Here is a 14,748-nt window from a genome sequence, read left to right as displayed (position 1 = left end):
GAAAGCAAAAAACAAGCGCAAATTCAAATGCGATTTCAATATGTCACATATTGACAGTGGCTCACCGATGCCAATGACATAATTACCCAGCTACATTTCTGAAAGAATGCAAAAGCATTGACATATATTTTTCCTTCCTAAATTCAAATTCAAATTCAAATTTTATTTGTCACGTACACAGTCATACACAGTACGATATGTAGTGAAATGCTTGGACAACTGCTCGTGACCTAAAGAAAACAAAAAAGGAAAAGGCTATGAATAAGATAGGAAATAAATATGAAAAATTAAAAAGGGTAAATTTAACTAGGAAGGAATAAAATATAAATTAAGGTTAAAAATGAAATAACTGTACAACACAAATTAGAATGAAGGGTAAATTTAACTGGGAGAATAAGATAAAATATATAAATTAAAGTTGAAAATAAAATAACTGTACAACAAAATACACAATATAGAACTATATAAGAATGTATGAAGAAATATAAATAAATATATACACAATAACAGCAGCATATACACAATAACAGCAGCGTGATTTAAGTAATGAAGTGAAAACAATGTCCAGAATGTCCAGTGTGTGTAAGAACTGTATGTGTGGGTCAGTACTGTGTGGTGGTGTGATTGAGAGACCGTATCGCCTGCGGGAAGAAGCTCCTCCTCAGTCTCTCTGTGTTGGTCTTCAGGGAGCGGAATCGCTTTCCTGACCTCAACAGAGAGAACAGTCTGTTGTTGGGATGGCTGAGGTCCTTCACGATCTTCCTGGCCTTGGTCCAGCACCGCCTGCTGTAGATTGAGTGCAGGTCAGGGAGCTCGGAGCGGATGGTGCGCTCAGCTGACCGCACAACCCTCTGTAGAGCTCGTCTGTCCTGCATGGTGCTGTTCCCGAACCAGGTTAAGATGTTTCCCGTCAGGATGCTCTCTATGGTGCAGGAGTAAAAGTTCCTGAGCACCTTGGAGGGCAGTTGGAAGTCTCTCAAGCATCTGAGGTGGTAGAGACGCTGACGGGCCTTTTTCACCACGGTGTTGATGTGACAGGACCATGACAGGTCCTGCGTGATGTGAACTCCGAGGTATTTGAAGCTGTCCACTCTCTCCACTGGGCACTCGTTGATGACAGGGGTCTGGTAGTTCCTCTCCTGCTTAGTGCTGAAGTCCACTATCAGCTCCTTTGTCTTACTGACGTTTAGAAGGAGGTTGTTCCTCTGGCACCAGTTCTCCAGATTCCTAATCTCCTTCAGGTAGGCCGTCTCATTGTTATCAGAGATCAGGCCCACCACGACGGTGTCGTCAGCAAACTTGATGATGGTGGTGGAGCTGGTAGTGGCCACACAGTCATGTGTGTACAAAGAGTACAGCAGGGGGCTCAGAACACACCCCTGGGGGGCTCCAGTGCTGAGAGTGGTGGAGGCTGAGACATGTCCGCCCATCCTTACTGCCTGTGGTCTGCCAGTTAGGAAGTTGGAGATCCACAGACACATAGATGAGCTGAGTCCCAGATGCTCCAGCTTGGTGGTGAGTGTGGAGGGAATTATGGTGTTAAATGCAGAGCTGTAGTCTATGAAGAGCATTTTAACATAATTCCCCTTTCTAGTGTCCAAGTGAGTGAGTGATGTGTGGAGGAGATGAGAGATGGCATCGTCTGTGGAACGATTTGGACGGTAAGCAAACTGTAGTGGGTCCAGTGTGTCTGGTAGTGAAGAAATGATGAAGTCTCTGACCAGGCGTTCAAAGCACTTCATCACTACTGAGGTGAGGGCTACAGGGCGATAGTCATTAAGAGAAGCAGGGTGGGGTTTCTTCGGGACAGGAACAATGATGGACTCTTTGAAGCATGTGGGGATCACCGACTGAGATAGAGAGATGTTGAATATCTCAGTGAACACAGGAGCTAGCTGGTATGCGCAGTCTCTTAGGATACGACCTGGGATGCCGTCTGGTCCTGCTGCTTTCCTGGTGTTCACTCTCTTGAAGGTTCTCCTTACTTCATGCTCGGAGATGACGAGCACGCTTCCGGTGCTGGCAGTATCTTCCTGTCTGCAGCCGTTAGCGCCGCTAGCACTAGCATTGTTGGAGACCTTAGCTGCAGCCTCGAAGCAAGCATAGAAAGTGTTCAGCTCGTCTGCCAGAGTCACGGCCGCGTTCGTCATACCGGTTGTTGGTGCTTTATAGTCCGTTATTGTCCTTAGTCCCCGCCACAGGCTCCTAGAGTCACTCTGTTGGAGTTGTGACTCTAGTTTCCTCCCGTAGCGCTGCTTCGCCTCTTTCACCGCCCTCCGCACGTTATATGACGCGGCTTTGTACGGGTCCATGTCCCCCGTCATGAGTCCCGTGTTGTAGGCAGCGGTGCGGGATCTCAGAGCGTCGCGGATGGTTTTATCCACCCACGGCTTCTGGTTGGGAAACGTTGTGATAGTCTTTGTCTCCACGGTATCATCCGCTAGTTTCCCGATGAATCCCACAACCGCTTCCGTAAACACGTTGACATCATCATCGGAGCTGTTTCTGAACATGCCCCAGTCTGCGTCATCGAGCGCGTCCTGTAACGCGGCCACCGATTGATCCGTCCAGCGCGCGACCTTCCTCTGAACCGGAACTTCCTGTTTCAGCCTTTGTTTGTATTTTGGGATGTGGAAGATGGCGGCGTGATCAGATTTGCCAAAAGGAGGGCGGGATTGTGCCTTGTAGCCGTCCTTGACCGTAGTGTAGCAGTGGTCCAGTGTCCTTTCACCTCTGGTGGGGCAGGAGATGTGTTGATAAAAGTTCGGCGCTGCGCGTTTGAGGTTCGCGCTATTAAAGTCCCCCGTCACAATAAGCGCAGCGTCCCGGTGTTGTGTTTGGTGCTGTGTGAGTGCCTCATGCAGCTCGCATAAGGCGGTGACCGTGTCCACTTGTGGTGGAATATAAACGGCACTTATAATGACCGATGTAAATTCCCGAGGTAGATAAAAAGGACGACACATGATGGACAGTAGTTCCAGATTTGGTGTGCAGGAGCGTGTGAGAGGAACAACGTTCGCACTGTTGCACCAGTTGTTGTTCACCATTAAACACACGCCGCCTCCCCTTGACTTCCCCGAGTCCCGTGTCCTGTCCATGCGGTGAACCGAGAAGAACTCGGCCGGCTGGATGGCGTGGTCCGGCACCGCTGGGTTCAGCCATGTCTCGGTGAAGCAGAGGAGATTGCAGTCCCGAATGTCTCTCTGGAACTTTACCCTGGCCCTGAGGTCGTCAAGCTTGTTCTCCAGTGACTGGACGTTGGCGAGCAGGATGCTAGGCAGAGGTGTGCGGTGTGCACGAGCTCTCAGTCTGTTCCTGACGCCGGCTCGCTTCCCTCTAGGCTGCCGCCGCTTCCCTTTGTTCTCCCTCAAGATCTCACTCGGCCAGCTCGGATCTGGAGTTAAAAACTTCGAATTGTGAGTACATTGTAAACCAATAGAAACAAGAGTGTCACTGTCATACCTAATGTACCCAATGGTGGTGATTTTGCCGATTTAGAAACGCTGAAAACTAACTTAAAAAACAAAGACAAAGAAAAAGTGGTCGGAGCAGTCGTGACCGCAGCCGACCTCACCGGTAGCCCGACTGGAAAAATCGCTAGCCCCAGGACGTCGGGCTAATGGCTGTCTAAATGACTCGGGTAAAGTTTGTAGCATGCGTGCTTGTTGTTTTTGTCTGCTTCCACTTGTCTTTGTACTAGGATGATGTCGGTGTAAATGTGCAGTCATATTTGTTGTGTTCCCACTAGTGCTGTCAGCGTAAATCTCGTTGAAATGACGTTAACGCCACAACACGGCAAATCTCCCTTAACGAGCTACCGCGGATGGCCTGTGCATGGGGCTGGACGGCCAACACGTTAACGAGCTAACTGCGCTAACACACTAGCTCCCACCCATGTAATTGAGCATTGCGTGGCACATCCAACATACTGTTTTACTTTAGTCCATGACGTGCTTACCTTCAGGGTCATACGTCACATGAAAACCAAAATAGTTCCAAACGCCAGATCTGAATGAGGGTGGGGCAGGTTCAATTTGCCATGTTGCAAGGAGAGCTTAACTTCTGTCTCGCTAGCTTGCCCTGCGCTCAGTGAATCTGCGTTCAACTACTCCGCCTAGGCTGCACTGTCGAGCGCAGATTCACTGAGCGCTCAACACAGACAGCATCGTCAGAAGGAAAGTTGATCAAATAAATTAAAAATTTATTTTGTATTGTTCGATACATATGCATACCGAACCGAAAGCACTGTATCGAACGGTTCAATATCGATACGAGTATCGTTGCACCCCTAATATATATATATATATATATATATATATATATATATATATATATATATATATACACACACACACACACACACATGTGTGTGTGTGTATATACACATATACACATGCATACATACATACGTGTTTAGACCATTATTATACAGCACTAAATCACAACAATAGTCGCCTCAAGGTGAGACCAAGTAATACCTCTTGTTGCACTCTACATTACCTCTTATCCACCTTTAAAGCCAGACACTCCACTCAATGCTCAAGCTTATGTAGAAAGTTACACGTTTTACTAGATTGGGGCAAGACTGGAATTTGGGTCACCTATCATGGTGCAACTGTGACTGTGACAGACAACTCAGCCTCTTACTAAAAAGATTGGTTTGTAAACCATAGCACTGGTGGAATACAATGCTTGCAAAGAGATAACTATGGGATTTGAGTCACCATTTTTCTAGTGGGTCACAATAAATGTGAATATAGATTGGATTAACTCTCTGTATTATATTCAACAGCGTTTCCTGAATAATACCAGAGATACAGAAAAAGGGACTCTGAACAGCTGCATGCTGCATCACTCATGATTTGGCAGAATAGAATGGCACTGGACATTTTGCTAGCTGAGAAAGGGGGTGTTTGCAGAATGTTTGGTAGCAGCTGTTGCACATTCATCCCAAACAACACCTCTCCAGATGGCTCTGTGACACGTTGGCAGAAGAACTAGCTGAAATTCTGGGATCAATGATCCATTTAAGGACTTCCAAGACCAATGGTTTTGAAAGTAGAATGGTCTAATCTCTTCTCTCTTAGTATCTATTGCAGTTGCAGCCGCCTTGCTGATGCTGTGTGGCTGCTGCCACATTCCATTTATTTGAGCACCAATTCCCCGACTAATTGACACGGCGCTTACCAAGACCAATTACATGAATGACCAACTCTGTCTGGCTGATGAAGATGTCTCATATGACATCTCAGCATATGCTGGATTGTAACGTGTTGAAAACTGATAAGGATAAGGAGATACATGGACTTAATTAATCATAAATAAACACAGCATTGCTTTTATTGAAAAACGCTAAAAGAGTTAAGTTGTTTGAGTCTGTTGTGTTATATCACATATGATGAACCAGCTAAACATAGCACATACCTGTCGCCATGACATTCTCTCCCACTATTAACTCTATCCTAAACATGTCGTCATATGGCGAAGGAATTCCTGGTGTTGGGTCACTAGGAGGAGGGGGTAACTGCATAAAGAGTGACAGACAGACTTCCCCAATTTGAGGTTCCTGAATAGACTCTGTGCATTCTGTGACTCCTTTTTGATAAAAATGGTAAATGGTAAATGGCATTTGTATAGCGCTTTTCTAGTCCCTAAGGACCCCAAAGCGCTTCACACTACATTCAGTCATTGACCCATTCACACACACATTCACACACTGGCGATGGCAAGCTACATTGTAGCCACAGCTGCCCTGGGGCATACTGACAGAGGCGAGGCTGCCGGACACTGGCGCCACCGGGCCCTCTGACCACCACCAGTAGGCAAACATGGGGTTAGTATCTTGCCCAAGGATATTTGAAATGCAGCCAGGAGGCAGCCTGAGATCGAACCACCGACCTTCTGATTAGTGGCTGACCTGCTCTGCCACCTGAGCTACAGCCACCCCTTTTTGTAAGATAAAGTAAAGCTTCGCCTCTGCTCTGTCTCCGTTTGTCTTATCTTATTTTTCTAACAGGGTGTTACAGAGGAATTTTTGCGACTCTTGTTTGCAAATCCTTTTAAACTCATTTAGGCTAGATGTAACCATCAGGCAGTCATTTTCAGGTCACTACAGAGATGTTTGACAGGGTTGAAGTCAGCTCTCACTGGGTTAGTCTCAGACATTTGCGGAGCTGTTCCTAAGCCACAGCTGTGATGTCCTCGCTGTGTACTTAGGGTCATTGTTGTTTTGGAAGTTTTACCTTCAGCACTATGGAGGAGGCCTTCATTAAGGATATCTTTGTACCATACAGCTTTCCATCAACCTTGACCAGTCTCCCAGTCCTTGCAGCTGAGATACACCACCACAGCATGATGCTACCCCCACCGTGCTTTGCTGTTGGGATAGTATCGGGTAGATGATGAGTGATGCCTGGTTTCTTCCAGAGAAAGACTTTAGAATTGAAGAATTGATTTTATTAAAGCAGAAAGTCTTGTTCCTCACAGTCCGAGAGTCCTTCAGGTGCTTTTTTGAACTCCAAATGGGCTTTCATGTGTTTTGCACTGAGGAGAGGCCTGTGTCAAACAACTCTGCCATAAAGCCGAAACCTGTGGCGGTGCTGCAGTGATTGTTGTCCTTCTGGAACATAGTCCCATCTTCACAGAGGCTCTGTGAAGCTCAGAGTGAATTTCAGGCTCTTGGTCATCTCTCTCACTAAGACAATCTTGGGAGAATCCTTATAGTCTCTACCATTAGAGAATTATAAAGGCAAGAAGTTTTCTGTGGCCTCCTCCACATCTGTGCATTGCAACAACCCTATCTCTTAGGTTTGACTTCATGGCTTTGCTCTGATTTGTCAGCTGCGATGTCTTCTATAGAGAGGGGTGTACCTTTCCAAAACATAATCAGTCAATTTTTATTGTACTACAAGTGGCTTCCACTCAAGGTGTAGAAACTTCTAAGCAGTCAAGAAAAGCGGAAAGCTTGAATACTTATCTAAACATTGTTTTTATGATATTTTTTTTAATTAAAAAAAATTGGAATCATGTTTTCAGTTTGTCATTATGGTGTATTGAGTAAAGACTATTAAAATAAAAAAATATTCAAAAGATTGTAGCATCAGGCTCCAAAAGTGAAGCAAAAAGAAAGCTTCGGATGAGAAGTGCTTGACTCCCTGGTATAACTCACAAACTCACATCCTAAAGCAGAAAATCCATAATCTGATGAAAATGATGTCTCACTAATGTAGAAGATCTTAATTTAGCCTGAAGAGACAGTTTGTTTGTCAACAAAAGAAAAGCCCTCTCTAAAGTCATGACATCTTAATATTCATCAATGGTTGAAATAAATAAGAACAAACCTAGGTTTCTCTTTAGCATTTTAGCCAAGCTGACAGAAAGTCAGATCCCTGTTGAGCCGAGATTTCCTTTAAACTTAACTAGTAATGAGTTAATAAATTTCTTCACAAATAAAATTTTAACCATGAGAGAAAATCTATCAGTCTATCTCTATTTATCAGCTACATAGCACAGGCCTTCAAGCTGGCAGTTGTTAAACAATTAGTTAAAAAATCATCACTTGACCCAACTGTCTTAGCTAGACATAGGCAAATATCCAACCTTCCTTTTATTTCAATTTTTTTTTGAAAAAGAGTAGTTGTAAAACAGCTAACTGATATAGGACTGCTTTCTTCCATTTGTGCTCTAAGATCAGAAACAGAGTGACTTTCAGAGTGAAGCTGAAAAAGTAGTTCATGCATTTATTACTCTTAGGCTGGACTACTGTAATTCTTTCTGAAAAGCCTTCAGTTGATCCAAAATGCTGCAGCAAGAGTCCTGACAGGGACTAGAAAGAGAGAGCAGATTTGTCATATATTGGCTTCCCTTCATTGACTCCCTGTTAAATCCGCAAATCAAAAACCTGCTACTCACATACAACATCTTAAATAATCAGGCCCAATCTTATCTAAATTACCTTATAGTGCCATATCACCCAGTTAGACCACCCAGTTAGTCGTCTCATTGTTAAAAATTTCTATGTATAATTGTATAAGTGTATAAATAGGGTCTGTACCTTAAAATATATAGCCGCCTGAGGTGACAGGAGACGGCTGGATTTTATGTGAATTCCAATCAGAGTGTTGAGAGATATCACTGGCTTTCAGAAGAAAGGTGTGGGTGAAACTGTGCAGGATGTACAGAGGGTAAACAAGTTTGTGGCGGGACGTGGTTTGTGCCAGGGCTGCAGGGGAGGCTGACACACACCAGAACCTCATCATGCCTCCCTTACATGAGCACCATATTATAAAATCTGGTAGCTTGGCTTGGGTTCTTGCCGACAGTGCCGCTGGCCCCAGTGGTGTCCCTGTGCACTTGAGGGATCTGCTCAGTCTGAGCCAGAGGTCCGCACACAGGAGGCACCTGCTCAGCCCAAGAGGGAGGTCAGCATGCAAGAGGGACTTGTTCAGCCCGATCCGGAGGTCAGTGAGCCCTCTGGTCCTGCCTCGTCTGGTCCTGCCTCGTCTGGTCCTGCATGCTGGCCACCTGCCAAGCCGCCTGTTAGCCTAGGGTCATGTCCACGCCTGCTGTGACACCGCTGCTTTCCACACAGTCGCCCCACAAACCAACCTGCATATCACACCTACTCAGGTGAGAAGAAAGCTGGGGAGGCTCAGACAGGGGAAAGCAGCAGGACCCAACAGCATGCTTTATTTATATAGCACATTTAAAGACCAGAGGTACACCAAAGTGCTTCTCAATCATAAAATATGAAATAAAATTAATTACATATACGATAATAGAGTACAAATACATTTCCAGACAAAACAAATCATCAGTCCCAGAGTGTTGAAAGCCTGTGCTAGGCAGCTTTGTGGAGTACTCCATCACCTATACAACCTGAGCCTGCACTTCCAGAGAGTCCCAGTGCTATAGAAAACATCATCCCTGGTGACTACAGGTCTCTAGGACTGACCTCTCATATTACGAAGGTTTTGGAGAGATTTATCCTGGAGCACCTCAGACCCCTGGTGAGCAAGTCACAAGACCCTCTGCAGTTTCCATACCAGCAGTGTTGGGGAGTAACGGAATACATGTACCGCCGTTACGTATTTAAAATACAAAATATGAGTAACTGTATTCCGTTACAGTTACCGTTTAAAAAGGTGGTATTCAGAATACAGTTACTTTGTTGAAATAAATGGATTACACTGCGGTACTTTCCTGTTTCATATTGTCGCGGGTCAGGAATGTTTGGGTTTTGTTTGACAGCTACGTTCTGTTGTTCCAGGCAGCAGCGTTACGGTTGCCATGGTTACAGGGCGACGCTCTCTCTCTCTCTCTGCGACTGTGTAGTTCCCTGGGTGAGAGAGCGCCTTTTCGTTGTTGTTGTTGTTGTGCTAAGCTAACAGGCAGAATGCTACAAGCATAGCTCTAAAGAATGTAGCATCATGGGCAGTGTAGTCCGTGTTGCAGGGAGAATGGACTGCCATACACGTTATGGGTCTGTAAGCGAGGAGGGAGAAAAAGGGGAGTGGAAAGGTACGAGTTGTCATCGAGGAAAAACGGGAGCTGGAAGCATGTAAATATAATAATAACCACTTCAGCCAAGAAGAGAGCCTGACGAGCCCAGTTGTAAGTAAGCTATTAAGACTCGACTGTACACCGTGTTCCTGTTTTCCTCCGAAAACAATAAGTTCCGTTGGAGCAGTCTTTCAACGCCTCTCTCTGTCTCTCGTAAGAAAAGTTGACCCACACAACAAAGTAAAGCTATTTTTCGGCTACGAGCCGACAGGGACCCCGCCGTATTAGTCAGAGGTCCCTTTACTACAGTTTGGAGACGAGGACCTTCAGTAATAGTAATAAATCACACAGCAATAGTACATTCACGTTGTTGTAAAAAGCATGATAATATATATCATAATTTTTATGGACTTTCGCTTTGGTGGCCTCAGAATCTCATCTCTGATTTTTGCAGATGATGTGGTTCTGTTGGCTTCATCGTGCGTTAAGTATTGTGATAATATCGTATCGTGGGATGTATGGTGATTCCCACCTCTACTAAATGCCATGCTGCCATATCATTTTTTGATTGGTCGACATGGTACATTTTTCCACCAATAGGAAAGGGTGGGGGGTTTTTTTGGTTTTTGTTTTTGCTCACAAGCGGAGAGTGCTTTTGAGGGCTTTCCTTAGAAAATGCAGTTTTTACCATTTCTTCCCGCAGTAAACATAAACAACAATAGTATTCAGGAAAAAAACATTGCATTTTTTATCATAACTCTGGTTTTTCGTGGCCTATCAACACAATTTAAAAACAGGCATATAGTTTGAAGTCCACACTTTTTACACAAAAAATTAGAATTGGGGTTGTCTTGGGTGGACATAACATCTTGTTGCTATGTCACCGTAAATTGGTCATGCTATTGGTATACCATGAATACTTTTTCTCCTCAGCCAATCAGCAATGTGATCAATTGGATCACAGGCTGGAGTGGTCTGCCAGTGGTCAGAGCTGGCTTTACTTTCTACAAAGGCTCAGATCCTTCAGTGTATACAGCAGGCTGCTCTATATGTTTTATCAGTCTGTTATTGCGAACACCATCTTCTTTGCGATGGCGTGCAGGCACCCAAGCAAAGGATGCAAATAGACTGAACAAACTCATCAGGAAGGTTGAGTCTGTTGTTGGCATGAAGATTGCCACCCTGGATGAGGTGATCAGTTATAGAATGCTGGAAAAATTGCTGGCAATCATGGACAATAAGTCCCATCCCTTCCATAACACACTGGATAATCTGAAGAGAAATTTCAGCAACAGGTTCCTTCAACCTCGCTGTCTGACGGAACGTTACAGGAAATTGTTCCTTCTGCTGCTATCAGAATCTTTAATTCATCCACTTGGGTCAGGTCCACACATGTGGAACAGAATTAATTACACCTCAATGCAGCCTGTCACTTTTGTACACCACAAGATATATTTCCACACATACTTGTCCTTTTATATTCATTGTATATTTATATTTATACCTTTATCTTTATATTTATCTATTTATCTTAATATTCATCTATCATAACTCTGTTTCTACACTCATTTTATAGGAGTGCATGTTGTTTTTGTGTATTTGCTGCTGTGACAACTCAATTTCCATCTGGAATTAATAAAGTTTCTGATTCCGAATCAGGTTTTAGAAAGACCTCATCTTCAACATTTTGGGGGGTTGTTATTTGCTTTGATAATTTTAAACAAATAGCATAATGGACAGCACAGTGTTAAAATATGTCTTTAAGTCTTTTGTTATATAATTTTACATATTTACTTATTTCTAAAATCTCTGGTTTAAAATTAAAAGTAATTTGAAAACATAAAGAGTAAATGTTTGAATGTTTTATAAAGTCATTGTACAATTTTCTAAAAGTATGGCTTGTAAGACTATTTCAGATTCCAAATATGTTAGATGCTTTTCTAGATTTTTTTATAATCTGCTATGAACCATCCTCACATCTCATCTAAAGCTCTGTAATCCTCCCTTTTAATGTTGTTTGCTGTTACACCCAGTGAAATAAAGTTAGAGATTATTAAACCAGCCAGCTGTTCATTCATTAGAGCTCAAGCTTACAGTCATACAGCAGAGCTACAGTGAGGCTACAGAGACACCACGTGGAAACAATCAAAGCTCTCATTGTTCAGCTCAGGCTTCGTGTGTTTCTGCTTTATTATTATCTACTGAGACAAACTAATGTATTCTTACCTTCTGATGAAACTGTTGAAGCTTCCTGGGCTGGGGGACTTCCTGTTAGGGAAAGTGCACTTTGAATCGTAAACTGGTCTTTTTAAAAATGACAACCTGCGTGGCATCAGAAATATATAAATATAACAAGTCAGACTATAATATTTTGATACATTTCATAAAATAAACTGTGACAATGTCATATCTGCATACCGTACTAAATGTTTAATGTGTCTTTTTCCTCTGACTTACCTTCATTCATCTTCTTTAAAATCAACCTCGCCCCCTGCATCACACGGTCTGAATATGCCTGCACCATCACTTCTACTGTTTTCAGTCTGTCTGCGTTCTCCAGCTGGTACTTATAGAGTTTGGGGAAGTCATCTCCAGGTTCATACTGCAGGTAAAAGTGGAAAAGCTTCAGCTCCTCCTCTCCCATTTTCTTCAGCATTTCCAGTAGCTGCACTGGTAAGGCCTTCTCCATCTCTGACCTGTAAAACATAAAACATGTCTCATCACATCTACGTTTTTAGCTTTTAGTATACTTCACAGTGCCCTCTAGTTGTCATGTATATTTTACCTAATGCAACTTCAACTCTAACAATGCTGTTAATATATAAATTAAAGAGATACTTATCGAATTAAACTTTCAACAAAAAACAAAGAGGGCTCACAATCTTTAGAAAACAACTTAAAATCAACTGACATTTCTACAAATCATATCACTTAAGTGTGTGAATGTGTGTGTGAATGGGTGGATGACTGGATGTGTAAAGCGCTTTGGGATCCTTAGGGACTAGTAAAGCACTATACAAATACAGGCCATTTACCACTTATTAAAAAATAGAAATATGAATGAAAAAATTAAGTCAAATAAATAAAATAAAAGTACAAGACTCCAGCAGAAAAAGATAAGCACGCTAATTAGTTTTTAATCAAGATTTATACACTGGTTTAAAAGAGGTTTCTAAATCTGCTCTAGAATCAGAAATGTGGTACTAAGGAGGAATTCATAATAATTACAGTTAAAATATATTTTAAATTACCAACAACATGATGATATCATAACTCTGGTCCTTGGAGGACAAGGGTATCAGCCAAGCTTCAACTTAGAACCACTGACAGCTGCACACACAGTGTCATCGTTCCCCTGTCCTCACTAGCATGACCAGCCAGTTTGTTTTTGTTTTCCCTCCATCCCAACTTCCCGTCTCTTCTCCTTACTGTTTAGAAGAGTTCTGCGATTGGGTCCTGTCATTCTGCCGTCTGGGCAAAACTTGACACACAGACCCTGAACTGATGCACTTATGCTACAACAGTGCACAACTGTTTGTCCTCTGACATCCAGCAAAACCTGAAAGACCTGAGTGGAAGTTCCTCCCTACACTTTGTTTGAAGCAAAGCACAAAGGAGACACCTGCTGGAGCAGCTGGAGTCCTACAGATGCTCAGCCTCTTCACTACAGAAACATCTCCTATAACATCCATTCTTTACACTCTGACTGCTGTGTTTGTGGAAACACTCGAACACACACCGCTTCACATATGATCATGGAAACGTGCATGAAAAAGAGCTGAGCTGATATTAAACCTGATGGAGGATTTATTCACAAACACTGACTGACCAACAACATTTACACACACTTGTCTGCAGGAGAACAACTATCACCCTTTGACGCGTCACTCTTGAGAGACACACAGGTGAGTTCAGGTTCATGTTTGAGTCTCTGATGGTTGCTAAAAAAGTTCAGATCTTCAATAAAAGGTTAATCACATATTACTGATATTATCGACATTAGCAAACCTTTTCCCACTTGGCTCTCTTTGTTCCAATGTATTAATTAGCTTTTTCACTTGGGCACTCTGTAAGGACACACAGCTGGGTTCAGGTTTGAGTTTCTGATGGATCCTAAAAAATATATAAAAAAATAAATAAATATAAAAAGAAAAATACAAAATAACAAAAAAATATATAGCCAAGGTATAGACACAGTTTAGATGTGATGTAAATACAAGACATGTTAATACTGACATTAACTTACTTTTTCTGAAATGGTCGTGTTGGTTCAAATTTCTTGATGATATCCTTCACTTTGTCACTCTTTAAGGACACGCAGCTGGGTGGAGGTCCAGGTTGGTTCCTGTGAATAATGATGGAGCAGTGATGTGAGTGCTGAGCTGTGACATGAAGAAGAGTCATGGACAGTTAGAGATGGTCATCTCACCTCTGATCTTTGGTCTGGCTCTCATGTTCCCCACACAGAGTGGTTTTAGAGGGAGGGACTCCCTCCTCTCTGTCCTCACACTGATCCATGCTGCTGAATTCACATCCACATCAGCTCACACACACTTCTACCATCACCTGCAGACGAAACACAAATCATTCATGTGCACAACAACTGAGAACTGCACAGGTCATGTCTGATGTGTTGGACTAACCTGCACTCCATCTGAGACACAGCTTTCATCAGTTCACCATTACAGTTCACAGAGCCGACTTCAGCCTCCAAATCCCTCCATTACTGTAGTCCTACAAGTAAGCAGGTCAAACATGGCTGTAGAAGAGCAGCTTTATTTTAGTAACAATGCCCAGGGCCAAGCTGACTGCTTACAGAGTTCATATTCTAACTGCTGGCTGTTCTGCTAGCTAAGCAAACTAGTGTTGAAGGTCAAAGTAAAGAAATGATGTGATACTGCTGGGAGTTACATCACATACTAGCAGCATTTAGTTATTCAGCATTATATTTAATCCTTATTATCTCATCCTCTCACCTCTATTTAGCTCTGAAAACAAGAAACATTTTGCCAACAGTTTATTGGCTAGGGGAGGGAGAAAACGAAGAAGGGCCAATGAGGAAAAGGGAAAAAGGAAAAGGGAAGAGAGGAAGGAAAAAAAAAAAAACTAACCATAGAACATTATTACTGATGACCTTCCCCAGCTACCCTCTGGTGACGCATGAGTTATTCTCTTTACTCTTCTTATAATGGTTTTATTGTTATAATTGTGATTACTATTACTGTTCATAGTTGGTCACTGGACACA

At 42.9% G+C, this 14,748-nt stretch overlaps 1 protein-coding gene across 1 annotated transcript in view; it reads right to left on the bottom strand.

Moving 5' to 3' along the window:
- Positions 1 to 14,482, bottom strand: part of LOC146641557 (protein NLRC3-like) — a 19,802-nt gene extending 5,320 nt beyond the window's left edge. The window contains exons 1-6 of the mRNA XM_085399585.1: positions 14,145 to 14,482; positions 13,931 to 14,067; positions 13,748 to 13,846; positions 13,510 to 13,614; positions 11,959 to 12,197; positions 11,728 to 11,769 (exon numbers count right to left, since the gene is read on the bottom strand). Of these exons, the coding sequence (XP_085255711.1) occupies positions 11,728 to 11,769; positions 11,959 to 12,197; positions 13,510 to 13,614; positions 13,748 to 13,846; positions 13,931 to 14,019 (574 nt within the window). The 5' untranslated portion in view covers positions 14,020 to 14,067; positions 14,145 to 14,482. The remainder of the gene's footprint in view (positions 1 to 11,727; positions 11,770 to 11,958; positions 12,198 to 13,509; positions 13,615 to 13,747; positions 13,847 to 13,930; positions 14,068 to 14,144) is intronic.
- Between the last annotated feature and the right edge of the window lie 266 nt (positions 14,483 to 14,748).

This window comes from Rhamphochromis longiceps, linkage group LG23 (assembly GCF_057381845.1).
Source record: "Rhamphochromis longiceps isolate RC_006_pf linkage group LG23, R_longiceps_female_GT1.1, whole genome shotgun sequence".
Taxonomy (NCBI): Eukaryota; Metazoa; Chordata; class Actinopteri; order Cichliformes; family Cichlidae; genus Rhamphochromis; species Rhamphochromis longiceps.
The sequence above is the reverse complement of the archived record's forward strand: the minus strand, read 5'-3'. Positions and strand labels throughout refer to the sequence as shown.